At 36.9% G+C, this 15,745-nt stretch overlaps 3 protein-coding genes, 1 long non-coding RNA gene and 1 pseudogene across 6 annotated transcripts; 2 read left to right on the top strand and 3 right to left on the bottom strand.

Moving 5' to 3' along the window:
- The first annotated feature begins 285 nt into the window (after nt 1-285).
- LOC104753300 (putative B3 domain-containing protein At2g27410 pseudogene) lies at nt 286-1,604 on the top strand (annotated as a pseudogene).
- Nucleotides 1,605-2,000: 396 nt separating this feature from the next.
- Nucleotides 2,001-3,661, bottom strand: LOC104749578 (uncharacterized). 3 transcript variants are annotated; one of them, XR_015584545.1, is made up of 6 exons: nt 3,535-3,626; nt 3,400-3,437; nt 3,256-3,322; nt 2,785-2,909; nt 2,609-2,685; nt 2,001-2,313 (listed from the first exon to the last, which is right to left on the bottom strand). It is a non-coding gene; the product is annotated as an uncharacterized LOC104749578 (long non-coding RNA). The 3 variants fall into 3 exon arrangements; XR_015584543.1 differs by lacking the exon at nt 3,400-3,437 and having other exon boundaries at nt 3,256-3,378; nt 3,535-3,654; XR_015584544.1 differs by lacking the exons at nt 3,256-3,322; nt 3,400-3,437 and having other exon boundaries at nt 3,535-3,661.
- A 68-nt stretch (nt 3,662-3,729) lies between these two features.
- LOC104749577 (uncharacterized) lies at nt 3,730-6,760 on the top strand. The gene is made up of 4 exons (XM_010471232.3): nt 3,730-3,942; nt 4,194-5,499; nt 5,605-5,721; nt 5,818-6,760. The coding sequence occupies exons 2-4, from the start codon at nt 4,216-4,218 to the stop codon at nt 6,580-6,582; spliced, it is 2,166 nt and encodes a 721-aa protein (XP_010469534.1). The 5' UTR covers nt 3,730-3,942; nt 4,194-4,215; the 3' UTR covers nt 6,583-6,760.
- A 290-nt stretch (nt 6,761-7,050) lies between these two features.
- On the bottom strand, nt 7,051-10,417 carry LOC104749576 (protein disulfide-isomerase 2-3). The gene is made up of 9 exons (XM_010471231.3): nt 10,206-10,417; nt 9,753-9,911; nt 9,552-9,665; nt 8,886-9,055; nt 8,690-8,789; nt 8,257-8,433; nt 8,013-8,158; nt 7,508-7,654; nt 7,051-7,410 (listed from the first exon to the last, which is right to left on the bottom strand). The coding sequence occupies exons 1-9, from the start codon at nt 10,332-10,334 to the stop codon at nt 7,230-7,232; spliced, it is 1,323 nt and encodes a 440-aa protein (XP_010469533.2). The 5' UTR covers nt 10,335-10,417; the 3' UTR covers nt 7,051-7,229.
- A 314-nt stretch (nt 10,418-10,731) lies between these two features.
- On the bottom strand, nt 10,732-14,171 carry LOC147925071 (zinc finger CCCH domain-containing protein 26-like). Its single transcript, XM_087491583.1, has 7 exons — nt 13,496-14,171; nt 12,855-13,015; nt 12,711-12,767; nt 12,327-12,443; nt 11,936-12,229; nt 11,527-11,760; nt 10,732-11,422 (listed from the first exon to the last, which is right to left on the bottom strand). The coding sequence occupies exons 1-7, from the start codon at nt 13,560-13,562 to the stop codon at nt 10,985-10,987; spliced, it is 1,368 nt and encodes a 455-aa protein (XP_087347709.1). The 5' UTR covers nt 13,563-14,171; the 3' UTR covers nt 10,732-10,984.
- Nucleotides 14,172-15,745: the final 1,574 nt, after the last annotated feature.

Here is a 15,745-nt window from a genome sequence, read left to right as displayed (position 1 = left end):
TTTGCTTTGTATAAAATTATTTCTAAAATTTGAATTTACTAAAAAGAAATTATTTTTTTTGATATAATTTACTCAAAATGATGTAAATAAAATAAATTGTGTTTAATACTAATATCTAATACAGTAGTACACCATAATTAAAAATATTAATCAACAGAAATAAATTTAAATGTCACAAATCAACAAAATAATATTATAAAGAAAATTACTAATATATATACATTGGTAATTTTTTCTTAGACTAGCCACAACACAATGCCACATGATGATTAAAATTTTAACAAAATCACACAACGGTCATATAATAACTATTAAGGGTCAGAGAACATTAGAAGATCTTAGGAGATTTAGTGTGATCTTTGAAGAACAAAAGATACGTTATATACTCATATATACACATTTACATACACCACACCACACAACGCTTCTCTCTTCCTTTTACGCTCTCATTCTCTCCCTCTCTCTCTAGTTCTTCTTTCTTCCTTGCATACAACGGTACCAAAAACATCCCTCTTTTCAAAATTTCGTCTGTCTTCCAGAAGAATCGAAAGACAATGGAAAACTCCGATGATCTTAGGGTTGGTTCACAGTCCAAACTCGACATATTGTTGTATGTCGCTGCCACGGTTTACGATCAAGAGTACGGTCCTCACGACGACGACAAATCGAAGACCACTGGTGAAGAAGAAACAGAGATGGAAGCAAGAATCTTTGGGGATAAAGTACCGAGAAAGAACAGAGTTCACCGATCACCACCTTCTTCTCGCAAGACGGTAACACCATGGACGCGTGTGATCGAACAACAGAGATCGGAACTACAAAACCCTAATCCAGAATCGGAACCTTCGTCTTCTTCTTGCGTCACCCAGTTCAAGAAACGTCTTCATGACGATGATCAGATCATAAGTCGCAAGAAACTCAGAATCTTTCATCCTCTAGAGGCGGAACCAATTCAAACGAGTCCACCGGATTGGCTTTTGAAAGCGATGAGGAGAGAAGAGAACGGGTACAATCCGAAGCTGATCTCAACGAGGAAACTGTACAAGACTGATCTCGACAAAATCCAAGGACGTCTCTCAGTTCCTTTCAAGCAACTTAAAAATCCAGACTTTTTGACAGAGGAAGAGATAAGGATCATAGATGAACAAGCGATGAAGCTTCGTAAGGAAGGTGTGAGTGTTGATTTGGTTGATCCTCAGATGAAAAAGCATGCCCTTGAATTGAGGAAGTGGAAGATGAGTGGAAACTGGAACTATGTCTTTGTTGTTGGTTGGAACGATGTGGTTGCTGCTAATGGGTTTGAGGTTGACGACTTCTTTCCTCTTTGGTCTTTCCGATCTGGAAGAGGTAAACTCTGTTTTGCTCTTGTCCCTCCTACGGAAGCTAGCCACGGTGGAGACGGTGCTTCTACTTCCGGTGAATGTAGCTACAGATGCTCCTCTTTAGACGATTCTCAGCATCTCTGATCATGCTCGCCAGAGGGTTCACACGTACATAAAGGATCTACATTTTTCTGGCAATTCTCGATTTTGTTTGGCTTAAAGATGCAATTTTTCTTGGAGAAGTTTAGTGTTTTTTCGTCTTTGGCTATTTGGGATTTTGAGATTGATGACACTTGTTGTAAATGTCGTCAGATGAAAATGTAACTTCTTTAGTTACTTTTTCATCTGTCCGATAGATTTCTCCTTCTTCTGTTTGCAGAGTGTGTAAGAACTTAATTTTCAGATGAGTTATAAACAACCATCTTGTCAAAGTTTTGGTTTACCCTGCTTAGTTTAATTCGATTATATTGACATCTGTTGTTTCAATTTCGGTGTTCTTGTTTTTCACTCCAATTGGTTTTGTTTCATTACGTTTTGATAAGATTTTTTTAGTTTAATCCCTGGAGGACTGTTATGAAGACAAAACCACCTGACAAAGTTTAGTGATGAGCTGTTATTACACCAGTAGAGAATCCCTCTTATGTGTCTTTCTAAATCCAAAATGCAAACATGTTCCTATCTCTTGAAAAGCTCTTACTTTCTTTTGGAAAATTGTTTAAAATGGTGTAACATTCAATGGTTCAGATATTTAAAGTAGAAGAATCAGGTTAAAGACTATTTGACTATCCACAACTCATCCTCAGAACCAACATCATCATCATCATCAACCTCCCATGAGTTCTTTAAGTGAGATTTCTCCTTTGTCAACTATCTCTCTATCTTTAACCATCCCATGCCTTTGTCTTTACAATCTCTGGTGTTCCCTTCATAAGCATGAAGATTAGTCGCTGCTACATGCCCGTACTGAGTTACAGCAGCCACCCAGTTTAAACTGCAGACAATATTAAGTTTTACATGAGATTCTCATTCTGAATTGAGAAAAATGATAATTTCATGAGATGTACATGAAAATTAGCGAGTCTTAGCCAGATGTTGTCAAAGGAAGTCCTAACGCTTTTGAAAGATTGTGTGTTGGAGTCTTCAATCAGAGTTTCAGATTAGGTAAATATATTTCAGAAAGTTTCCACTCATTTAGGTTCCTAAGAACACTACAATACTTAAACCTTACCGTTAATACTAATTGAACAAAGTTGCAACATAGAGGGTTAAAATCTTTCTTAGTATACCTGTAAGGATGCCTCTTAAACTTCTCAGCAACTGATGATCTCGAGGTACTTGTTCCTTCCTTGAGCTTTGGAGTCAGCTGTACCAAGGAAGTTTTTAAAGGCATGAACAGTTCACTGGGCCAATAAGCACAACTTACCAAGGCGGAAAAAGACTCAACGATGAAGAGCTCACTGACCAACTCAACAAAACTGCTTTGAGTTCCGTTACATAGATTCACTAGGTTCAGATTTCTTTCCATTCGATCCTCCTCCAGTTGGTTTACAGTTTACTTATGCCTTCCAAACGGTCGTCACTCAAGATCTGTAATCATGTGAAGCAAAAAATAACAAGAATCAGCTTATCCGAGTGCAGGTACAAGAGTTAAATTGAGAATCTTATATGTGCAATGTAAGTTAAGGTGACATAATGTGGTTCTTCAATTAGTGTACAAAACTAGCTTATATATTTACTTAGCATCAAGAAGGTATAAAAGAGTATAAAACTTCTTCTACAGAGCTAAAGAGCATAATTATCAGAACATGTTATGTGGCCAGAAAGAAATAACAAGGTAAATTCCTTGTGGCATGGAAAGAGAAATCAATCATGATTCGTGTCACAGGATGAGAAATTTCACGAGGATAGAATCAAGCAGGAGCATGTGACAAACCTGCTTTATCAGTAAACAAACAAAACTAGCCAATGGATTTGGCATCCTTGGTAAATCGATTAGAGCCCTTTCAAGGAACAAAAAGAACTTAATAGTTGAGAAACCTTTGATAATAACATAAGCCTAGACAAGAGAAGAGAGTACATTGTCAGTGTCACAGCCAAATGCTAAAAGCCAAGAAACTGCAGCAAGGGACAAGTCAAGACTTAAGAACACTAACACACAGTTTCATTGAATGTCGAATGATATTTAGATTTATACTGTAAGTAGATGAGATACCTGAAAAGCCTATGAGAGATTGTAGGAAACGAAGGAAGAAAAGCTTAAGAGAAAATCAGAGAACTGAACAAATGTATTCAGGAATGAGGATTGGTGGAAGAGGAAGAAGAAACAGCGAACATTATGAGAGATTCAGTGGGCCTTGAGGGAAGCCCAAAGTTATTAAGAAGTAAAAATAGGCCTTAGGTTATATTTACAATTATGTGCCATCGTCACTCTTACGCAATTTTGTCCTAACAAACAAACCACCGAAACAAACAAACAATGATGATCAATTGCAAATTTTCTTGTTTTGTTTTGTTTTGGGGGTGTTCGTTCGATTGTGATAAGTTCCATCTAATCTGAATCTTCTTGTACCATCATCATCATCATCATCATCATCGACATCCAGCTCTTTCATCGACTTCGGTATTGGAGCAACTCTAGATTCGTTTTTTTTACCAGTATTGTTTTTTTTTTTTTGGTCGGGTTTTGTATGAAATCAATCTATTGCTCTGTTTTGAGCTTATTATTCCTTTTTGGTCTCTGATTTTTGGGTGTTTTGAGGTTAGATTTGTTTTGATTTGATCTCTACAAAGAATTCAACATCTTCTTCTTTTTTTTTCTTCATTTGATTTGATGCTTCTTGGTAACTTAAATTTTTAAACTTTATTTTGCAGTGACTTCGCCTTGTAATAACTAATGGAACTACAAGATGCTCTGAAAGATGAGAATGAGAAACCCATTGAGGCCTCGGTTGCTTCTGAGAAGAAGAATCGGGAAGCTGTGGGTGAAGAAGCTGATGGAAAGGATGAGAATGATGAGGTTGTTGGAACTTCTGCTGGAGAAAAAAGTAAGGCATATGAAGACTTTGTTGAAACTTTAGTGGATTTGGTAGCTATTAAAGTACCCGTAGAAGAAGAGAATGTGATTGTTGAAGAGCCCTCTGTTCTTGTTGATTCTGTTGAAGCAAGTTCTTCTGGATTGAATAAGCCTCAGGGATTACCAGTGAAGACTAAGACTATCAAAAAAGTGAAGAAGCTTGTTAAAAAGAAATTAAGAAAATGCACTGCTGTTCAGGTGCCTGGTCAGGAGAATGTCGCTGTTGAACTAGGTAGAACCGTGGGAAACAGCAAAGAAGGTGAACAAAGTCTAGAAGAGCCTTCGCTTGGTGGAAGCGAAAAGGATGTAAAGAAGGTTACTACAGAGTCTGCTTCAGATTTCCCTCAGTGTTCTTCTGGAAAAGGCAAAGATTTAGAAACCTCTGTTGGAGGAACTGATATTGAGTCTAAGAAAGCAGAAACTCCTCATCCTGAAGATGATGGTGAAAATGTTGTTGGAGGAGGAGAACCATCTGGTAAGGAAACACTACAACAGGTAAAGGGAAAAGCTAGCATTCTGAAGAGACAAAAGGTGAAAAAAGCCAAAGGGACTCTTGCTAAGGGACCTAAGGAAGGATTGGATCTAGATTCAGTAGTCTCAGATAAAAGAGACGCTGGAGCTTCTTCAGGAGGAAACGTGATGGAAGCTAAGAAAGCTATTGACGGTTCTGTAGAAGCCAAAACTGGCTTGGCTGAAGATACGAGACGCAAAAGGAAGAGACTGAGGAAACAGGTTTTAGGTTCAAACAAGAAACATAGGAATGAGGTAGTAGCTGCTGCTGCTGATGCAACAGAACAAAGAACGGTAGAGAAGAAAGAGCAACTTGTTGACGACCCTGAGAAAGAAGAAATGGACAAGCAAGGAAAAGTAAAGATTGGTGGTTTGATCTTCATGTGCAATACAAAAACTAGGCCTGATTGTTTTCGGTTCAGTGTAATGGGCGTACAAGAGAAAAGGAAGGATTATGTCATGGGTATCAAACCCGGGCTTAAGCTTTTTCTTTATGACTACGATCTCAAACTCCTCTATGGAATTTTTCAAGCATCGTCTTCCGGTGGGATGAAACTTGAACGCAATGCTTTTGGTGGATCCTTTCCTGCTCAGGTAACATTGTGTTTCACCCTTGTTTCTAAGCTCTTTTCAAAAATGATAAGTTCTCGTTTATACAACTAGTCGTGAGTTTAACTTATAAATCAATACTCTGCTCAGGTGCGCTTTAAGATCTTTAGTGATTGCTTACCATTACCTGAGAGCCAATTCAGAAACGCTATCAAGGAGAATTACAACAATAACAACAAGTTCAAAACAGCATTGACTAATAAGCAGGTAAATTCACATTTGTTTTCATCCTTTTTCTCTATATCAAACTCTTAACACGTTCTCATCACTCTGCTCTTCTCTTCTGATCTGGTGTTCGTAAAGGTATTTAAGCTGAAGAAGCTTTTCCGACCAGTTACTATCCCTGCACAACTTACCCACACCCAGCCAATCCCTGTTCATCGTGATGCTGACAGGAAAAGATCTGAAAGAGACCGTTACGCACCTAGTAGCAGTAGAGCCCACCCGACCCGTAGACATGAAAGAAGACGTGATTCCCCTCCTCCACGCAGAGAAGAACAACCGCCGCGTGACTTATATCTCAGTGAAAGGGAGTATCGAACATACGGCTTGAGAAAAAGAGACACAACCCAGCAGTATCCAATCCCGCCTCCTGATTCATCTTACGATATTGTCAACCGGGACCGTGTTCGTTTGGATTCATACCGTTCATCTGTGGACCATGAACGGCTTTTCAGACAAGCAGAGATTGAGAGGCATAACCGTAGTAGGGAAGTTCGATTTGTTCACTTGCCTGAAAGAGACTACCACATGTATGATCATCAAAGTTCTAGACGGGAACTCCTGAGTCGAAACTCGCCTGACCCTCCAACTTCAGCGGTTGCTTTGGACTCCTACAGGAGAGACCCGTATCACATTTATGAGTATGAAAGGCCAAGGACGTTCATGGCTTCTCCGAGAAGAGAAGATGATGACTTGTATTCCCGGTATGTTACAGCGGATTCATTGGCTGAATACTACCGATCATCATCACAAAGATACCCAAGCATAACTGAATCTGAGCTTCCACCTTCATTAGTATCATCCCGGTATGCTTATTCAAGGTCTTTGCCTTATTCACACCGCTGAGTTCAGATAAGTGTAATTCTCCACACTCCACTATCCCTTTGAATTTATCAGCTGTTTAATACATGATGGATATGGATACTGAATAGTTGCTACGACAGGGTTCGACTTTAATTTGGTTTATTACTCCTTTGCTCGTTGTACCCAATTGATTTCAGCAAATAATATATATTTTCTCTTATATATAGTGCTCTACTAAGGGAGTAGAAGTCAAAGATTATATGAATTATTGCATACTTGCATAGTACTATAGAAGTTCTATAATAGAACCAAAAGTATAAGTCAAAGATTGCCACGCCAGAAGTCAAAGATCAGTAACATGATTTGGCTTTGACATTCCAAAACAGTCTTACTTTTTTCTGTAATACTTTGATTTATGATGTCTTATGATTATGATTTTACTATAACATGAGTAGGTTTCTTTTTATATATTTGCCTCTCTCTTATCATGAGCCTTATGAAGACTACCAGTGAAAACAAGTTCCGAGCGATTAACTCATAATATCGTTCCAGTACAAATTCTCTCTTATGTGTCTATTTAAATCCCAAATCCAGACTGTTCTCCTATCTCCTGAAATGATCTGACTCTCTTTTGGAAATTACAAAACGTGAAACACATTCAACGGAGGAGGTTAAGACCATTGGATCCTTCACAACTCATCCTTCGATGCAACAGTATCATCACCTCCCATGAGTTCTTCAAGTGAGAATTCATCTTCCTCAATCAGCTCTCCATCTTTACCATCCCATGGCTTTGTCGTCACGATCTCTGGTGTTCCATTCATAGGCAAATTTCCTTTTCCACCGGCCCCAGCATCCTTCACAAATTCCCTGATGTAACAGCACATGCGAAACTTACATTGTTACAAGAGCGAAACCCACCTGACTTAATGTGAACCATTAAGATCTCTAGTTAAACCAAACTTACAAGAGGTGTGGAAGCTCAAAGGCGCTTTTAAGAGGAGCGTATACTCCTTTCTTCATGTTCATGGCTACCATGGCTGGATAACCATATCCTCCCACATTAACTCGCTTCTCCAAATCCGGCTGAGTTACAGCCGCCACCCAAATAAAACTGCAGACATGTCAAATTTTACATGATATTCTCATTCTGACTTTTAGGAAATGATAATATGAGATGTGCATGAAAAATAACGAGCCTTATCCAGATGTTCCCAAAGCAAGTCCTAAAACTTCTAAACGAACAAAGATTTGATATCCTAACACTTATGTAAGATTGTGAGATCATTCTTAAATGAGAGTTTCAGATTAGGTAATATATTTCTAAAAGTTTCAACACTTTGTTCATTTTAGGTTCCTAAGAACACTAGAAACTTTTCTTCACCCCCTAAGTGGGAAGGCTCTAAAATCATTGGCACTAACCAAGAACAGGACAATATACTGCACAGAGAATATAATTATTCTTAGTATACCTGTAAGGGTGCTTCTTAAACTTCTCTGCAACTGCTAATAAAATCTCAAGGTACTTGTTCCTTCCTTCAGCTTTGGAGTCAAGGATGTCAGATAAGAAAGAGATGAAGCAAATAGCAGCAGAACCACACTTCTTTTCCATGACATCCTATACAATCATTATGGAACAAGTGTCAATGTCTTGGGTTCGACCTTATTTAAGATACAGTATATTGTTAGAGACAAAGACAAAAGATATGAACCTACCGATCCAGTTAGCTCAGTTACTTCAACAGGGCCAGCACTGGATTCTACAAGCTCAGAAGCAAAAGATTCTATCGCCGACGCAGTTCTAGCACCATCGTAAGAAGTTGGGCTGCTTTTGTCTAGACCAAATACCAAAATTGTAGGGAATCCTTGCACTTTGAATCTGCTCATTATCGACTGCAATACATAACAATTTTGGTCAGAACCCATCACGGGTAAAATGAAAACAAGAGTTTTAATACAAAGAAAAAGACATTGTCGCAGCTGGCCAGGATTCATGCTTCAAAGGCAAATGGGTAAAGACTAGGCATAGGAAGCCGACTTTCTTGGTAAATTTTCTAAGAAACCAGTAGAATGCTGAGGCATGAAAGAGTCCATAGAAATGATCTCTGATAGACAGTTATATTAAAATGTAAACATATATTGTGATTACCTGCTCAACATCGCAATTGACATGGCCTAAATTCACCTTCCCCTTCAAATTTTTTGCAGCCTTTTTCCACTCCGGGGCAAGCTTTTTGCAGTGTCCACACCTTTTAGAAGGAAGAAAAGATATGTTTTACAACTTGAGATGTACGGAGGAAGTTTGAAGGCATGAACAGTTCACTGGGCCAATAAGCACAACTTACCAAGGTGCAAAAAACTCAACGATCCAGAGTTCATTGCTTTTGATGACCAACTCATCAAAATTGCTAGAGTTCAGTTCCACAGATGCACTAGGTTCAGATTTCTTTTCATTAGATCCTCCTCCAGTTGGTTTACTTTTGCCTTCTAAACGGTCACTCAAAAGACCCTTGATCTGGGGAGCAAGAAATAAGAGCAATAAGCTTATCTGAAAACAGCTACACGAGGCAAATTAATATGAAATAATGACCACTTGAGGTTCTTCAATTACTATTTTACGAGTGTAGCTACAAAATCATGGACAAAGTGGTAGTATTATGATGCTGACACCATATAGATCATCAACTGCAGCCCCTTTGTATTTTGAAAGTGTTACTTTTAAAAGAAAACATGCCAAACATATTTAGACAGAATCAGGCCATTACTATATTTTGTTTGATGGACAATTAGTGTGATTCCTCTACGTATCTTTATAACACTTAACAAATGAGTATAAAACCTTTTCTACATAACTATGGTATATAGTTATCTGCTTGTCTGGCCAAAATTTTAAATAAGGTAAAGGTAATGTGTTGTGGTAAGAACATCTTGATTGGGCCTTTAAAAGCACTAATTCTTGACGATTAAAATAGTGATGTAATGAAGAATTTTAGCAAAAGCATGTGACAAACCTGCTTGTAAGCAAAATTAGCAATGGATTTGGCATCCCTGGCTCCTTGGTAATCGATCGGAGGCTTTCCGGGAACAAAGACTTTAATAGTAGGGAAACCTTTGATACCATAATCCTGGACCAGAGAGTCTATTGTCAGTATCACAACCAAATGTTAAAGCCAAAAACCATTGGGTAATCTAAAGTCTAAGCCTAAGCTCACCTGTGCGGCAGACTGGTGAGCGTCTGCGTCAATTGCAGCAACAGTAGCAACTCCTTTAAGAATATTAGCCACTTTCTCCCACGTAGGTGTTAGAGATTTGCAGTGGCCACACCATGGCGCAAAGAACTCTACCAAAACAACTCCATTTGAATTAAGAACCTACAACAATGAACACAAAGTTAACAACGCTAACACAGTCTCACATCAATTTTCATTTCGGTGTTTAACCAAACAATTACAACAATCAACAAATTGGAACGACGACATAGCAAACTAAACCGGATCTACACATTGCTCGTATACTAAAACTAAACGATGGTTTGAAAAAGTAAGAGATCAGATAGGTACCGAGCAGAGACACTCGAAAAACTCTTCACAGATAAAAAATTTCTCAAGAAACAACTGTGTGAAGTGCTGATAAACCAAAAAGCTGAAATCGATTCATCGCCATACCTTGGACTTGAAGTTAGAAGCAGTGAGCTGAACCACAGGAGAAGAAGATCCGTAAAGAGCACTACCGAGATCGAAGAATCCACAACAAAGAGTAAGAAGCGTGAGCAACGTTAATGGTGATTTGTACATTTTTTTTGTCTTCGTCTTTCTCTCTTTCTCTCACTTTCTCTATAAAATTGTATCCCTTTTCTCTCTTTCTCTCGATCCTGCGAAGCAGCAGATTTAAGAACAATGGCTCCGTGGAATTACGTAGTCTGACCAATCATACTGTGACACATCAGCATAAGAACAATCACTTTTACCCTTTCTAGGCAAACCCTCTGGCCGATAAAGAGGGTTACCATTTGTGTTGGGTTCATTTCATCTAAAGCAAAAAAAAAAAAAAAATGCTAATTGTATATTTTGCAAATCCATGAATTAGTTGGTGGTTCAACTTTTTCTAGTTGCTGCATCTAAAGATTGGAATATACAGTCTGATAAAGAAAAATAAAAATCATTAAACTGTTTACGATCGAGCAACTGGAAATTTGCTAAATGATGTCAAAGTTTTATTAACCAAATCGAAACACTGTTCTTTTCCTATTTTGTTTCAGCCATGGCTGTCTCCGAAACCAAAAGAAAAATTTTTTAAAAAAAGAAACCAAAAAGATAGAACATTTCCAGGCCCTCCTTCCAAAAAATTAACAAAAAGGGCAGAGAGATCAATTTTTTGAGATCGTTAGATACCCCTGAGAGGGAAAGACTCAGCCAGATTGTGATGATGATATTTGGTTCTGAGATCATGTAGATTTATCAGATGGATCCTGCACTTTTGAGCTGTCCGGTTGTGCAACATTCTCTTCCTGTTTCTCAGTCTCTGAACTTGGATTCTCTACATCAGGCTTACCATTGGGCAGGGTGCTTGTTGGCAATGAGTTAAGTACTTCTGTTTTCTCCGGTTCTGTAGTACTATCATCATCCTGTTTCTCAGTCTCTGAGCTTTGAGACTCCGGAGTGGGTTTACCATTGGGGAGGGTGGTCGAATCAGACGGGATTGGTGACGATGAGATCCTAAGATGAGCTGAAACAGGTGGAGCATAGGCATAAGGAGTAGGCAGAGGAGACATGGCCAAGCCCGTATTGTTATAAGGGTTTAGTGGCATTGGGTGATCAAATTTGCAGCTTGCTCCAAACTTGCAGAATCCGTAGGCCTTGAAGTTACCACATGCTGGTTCTCCCTGAACAAAGTAAAAGCAGATAAATTAGTGTCACCAAAGCTCCATTGACGTTAGAACAAACAGAACGAAGTTGGCATAAAAACAAAGAAGGACGAGAGACTTACTGGTCTTACTGGAAGAACAATAGGGTTCAAGAGATTTGGTGGTGATTGTAACAACCTTTCTTTCGGATGACTGTATTTGCAATCATCTCCATATTTACATGTTCCAGTGTTCATAAAAAACCTACACTCAGCTCTTTCAGAAATGTGTTGATGTGATGTCACATCCACAGGCACCGATACACTAGAACTGGAGTCGGGTTGAGTTTTCACATTGTAAATAGGGTTAGATGCAGCCTGCACCACAGTAAAGAGAAAAGAAAATTTTCAGATTAAGACATTCTTTCGCAAAATGGATATGTTGTAAATGAAGGTGAAATGTATTAAAAGCACATATCTCTATCTATTTATCGTAACTTCACAGAGAGAGAGGTTTCTACTTGAGCACTGAGCAAAGATATTTAAGACTTACCATGTAAGTAGCCCAGCCTTGATGAGGTAAAAGACCTTGAGAGGGTGCAACCATGAAGGGCATATAGGCCTGAGACTGAGGCACTTGAGGGCGAGGCATAGCTCCATATGTTGCAGGAGGCAAAGACATCATTGTCATTCCACTGGCATAAGGAAAACCAACAGACGGAGGAAAGCTAGACATTGCATATGCAGAGTGGCCATTAGGAGCCTGGGGATGAGGATGATGGAATTTGCAGGCAACTCCAAAACGACACAACCCTGTCTGCATGTAATATGGGCATGATTTCTCACCCTGTAGAGAACAGAAACATTTAAAGGTCTCTATCAAGTATGAAACTGGTGGACGAAACTGTAATGATAAGCAAGCTATCTGCATGGTGTGACCTTACCTGTCGCATAGGAAAACCGAGAACATTGAACAGCACGGGTCCAGCACCATTCCTGTCCTTTGGGTGGTGATATTTACACGTTGGGCCATACTTACAGGCTCCTGTCTTGAGAAAATACTACAAAGAAATTGCATACAGAAAAGGAATGTGTTCGTTAATTAATCCTCTTCAAAGAAACGTAAAACAATGCGGTGCCTCAACTATCAAAAGTATTAACACTTTCCATATAAGGAAAGACTCAAGAAAAGATATGTTTTGCAGCATGAATGTCGAATGTAGATTAAGCGTCAATTTCGCACTCATACTACAACTGCTCAAACTTTTCAGACAATCTCCACAAGGACACAAACTGATATGATAATTAGTATAATGTAAGCAACACACCTCACAGTCTGGCTGTCCAATCCTCTCGGGCAATTGGTCTTTGTAATAAATAACACCCTACAATATGATACAATCTGTAAGTAAGCTTAAGTAATAACAGGACAGGTGCAAGAAGAGTCAGCCATATAAACAAAGTTTTCGCACCTGTGGGAGATGAGTAAGAGGATGATTGTATCGACAGGTGTTTCCATAGCCACACTGCCCAGTTCTCATAAAGAACTGGCAATCACGCTCACCAGGACGATCAGGATATGGACTAGATTGCTCCATATTGTCTTCATTAACTTTCACCCTCCTGAAGGTATCTAAGAAAATCAAAAACACCAAGTAAACGAGACAAGAACATTACATGTCTAAATCAACCAGAGAACCCAAACTCAAATCATAAGAATCCACTTTCCAAAACCAATAAGACAATGTCAAACTTTTAAATCACACAAAGAGCAAATCAGAATCTGAACTCTATAACAATTTCGAATACATAATCAAAGAACAATATCCACGATATATATAAAAAAAAAACATGATCTTTTAACTTCCAGAATTCAATGATCCGACACAAGGAATCCAACAAGATAACTCCAAAAAAAAAGAAGACAAATTCGTATTCACACCATCCAAAGTTTCGAACTTTTTTGGATGATCAAAACTCGCAAAAACAAAGAAAATCACATTGAGAGTTGGATGATCAGAACCAACAAAAACAAAAACCATATGATCTTCAAACACATTACGAAAAAGAAACCGTTTTTATTTAGATCTTTGATGAACAGAAAAGTAACTACCTTCAATTTTCTCGGGAGATCGAATCGACCCAGTAGAGTTCTGAACCTGCTGCTGAGTTTCGGACATGGCTCGTTATAAAAAACAAACAGTCACACAGAGAGAGAGAGAGAGAGACAAAAAAAATCAAAAGAACTCTTTTTATGTTCTTCGAGAGAGAAGAAACCAGAGACGAAATCGTTTGTTAAGAGTTGTTGCGTCTAAGTAAGAAGAAGAAGAGGAAAAATAAGGATTGTTCCTTTTTACCGATGAAGAACAAAATGTGAAAAAACGATCTTCTTCTTAAATTTAACTTTTTTATTTTTATTTTTTTTGGTGTCCCCCACAAAGATAGATTTATATAGTTTGAACCAATCCAAGAAAGAAAAAAAAAAAGACAAATCTCTGCCCAAATATTCCGATTGGAATGAAATTTTTCCTTATTCTCTAGTTGTTGATTTCCTTTAATTTTCTTTTCCCAGAATCTGAGATTTTCGTGGGAAAATTTTCGGATCTTCCTTTTTGGTGTTTTTTCCCTTTTTTTTTTTTTTTTCCCCCAATGTAATGAAGAGTTTTCAATGTGAATACAAGAAAAAAATAAAAATAAAAAAGGGATTTAAATAAATAAATAAATAAAAAATAACCGTGGCTGAGTAATGAGTCTTTGCCCCCCTCGTGTACGGATTAATAAATTCTGCCGGTTCATACGAAATGACGATATTACCCCTATAAAGTTTTCTCATCAAACTCGTTTGCGCGTGATCTAATTTTTTCAATGTGGTGGTTTCATCTGAACCGTCCGATCCGAACCTTGTGGGACCCGCTCTATTCTCTTTTTTTTTTTTGGAAAAAATTAAAATTAATTAGTTTCCCATTTGAAAGAAAGGACACAATTAAAAAAAAAAAAGTTATTACATAAATGTTAGTTAATCTTATTAGATTTAATACTAAAATTTTCAATTATAAAAATATTCATTACAATATATGAGTTGTTTGTTCATAAATAATGACACAACATAATTTTCTAAAAAAATTTCCTTACATAGTTTTAACATTAAGTTCAATAAATTATAGATAAACTTTTAAAATGTTATCTATAAAAGTTCTAATAAAAGTTTTAAAATTAATTATTAAAGAAAAGACACAATTAAAAAAGTTATTACATAAATGTTAGCTAATTTTAATAGATTTAGTACTAAAAAAATTCAATTATAAAAATATTGATTACAATATATGATTTGTTGTTTATAAATAATGACACAACATAGTTTGCTAAAACATTTCTTTGTAACATTAAAATTCAATAAATTATAGATAAACTTTTAAAAGTTTTAAATTTTGATTATAAATGAAAGTAGTAATATTTGCTAGTATATATAATATTTGTTAACGTATAACATTATTTCAACAGATTGACAAGGCAAAGTTTATGTTTTTTTCATTAGCTTTAATTCCTCTCACACATAATAGTAAAATAGATAATTTGGCGCGTCGTGTCCACTTAAAATCGTATTATATTATGTATATAAACAATATTTTTTTTGCATCAGCTTATTATTTGAGTCAATCATCTTTAATCGAGAAAAAAATATATTATTTCAAATCTAACAAAAGTAAATTATTTTTTGTTTTGGTAAAGAATAAACATTTAATATGCAATCACACACACCTAACTAATTTGAAAGCAGTTTTATTCGCGTATCTAAATGACGGTGCGTGGCGTGGCGTGGGTGCGTGCGTGGGTCCTTTTTCTTAATTATATCTTTCTCACTAAATACTCTCTTCAGATTTCCAACTACATATTATGCTCAATCAATGAATATATTACACTATAAATGGTTATCTATTGACTCTCTGAGCACTCTTTGATTTTAAATAATTGTTGTCATCATTTAATATTAATAGATACGGACTTCTATGTTAAACAAAATTGTAGATAGTGCTTTAAACTTACTAAAAGTTTCAAGTCATTTTATACTAGTCTATAGTAACTTTTTATGAAGATATGTATGCCAATATATACTAGCTTATAGATATTTTCCAAGATAAATAATAAAACATGTATTTGATTATTTACATATAATGTGTTATCTATGCTATAGGGTTTTTTTTAAAAATCTTATACAACATATGATAGTTTCATAAGTAAATGATTATAAATTAGTAGCATTTGAACACTACACAGTGTTATGGACGACTCCACAACAAACCGTTTTTACGTACTACAAAAGTCTACGAAAACTATACTACTGTATAGTATTTTTCACTATATA

This window comes from Camelina sativa, chromosome 16, assembly GCF_030686135.1.
Source record: "Camelina sativa cultivar CO46 ecotype springtype chromosome 16, ASM3068613v1".
Lineage (NCBI taxonomy): Eukaryota > Viridiplantae > Streptophyta > Magnoliopsida > Brassicales > Brassicaceae > Camelina > Camelina sativa.
The sequence above is the reverse complement of the archived record's forward strand: the minus strand, read 5'-3'. Positions and strand labels throughout refer to the sequence as shown.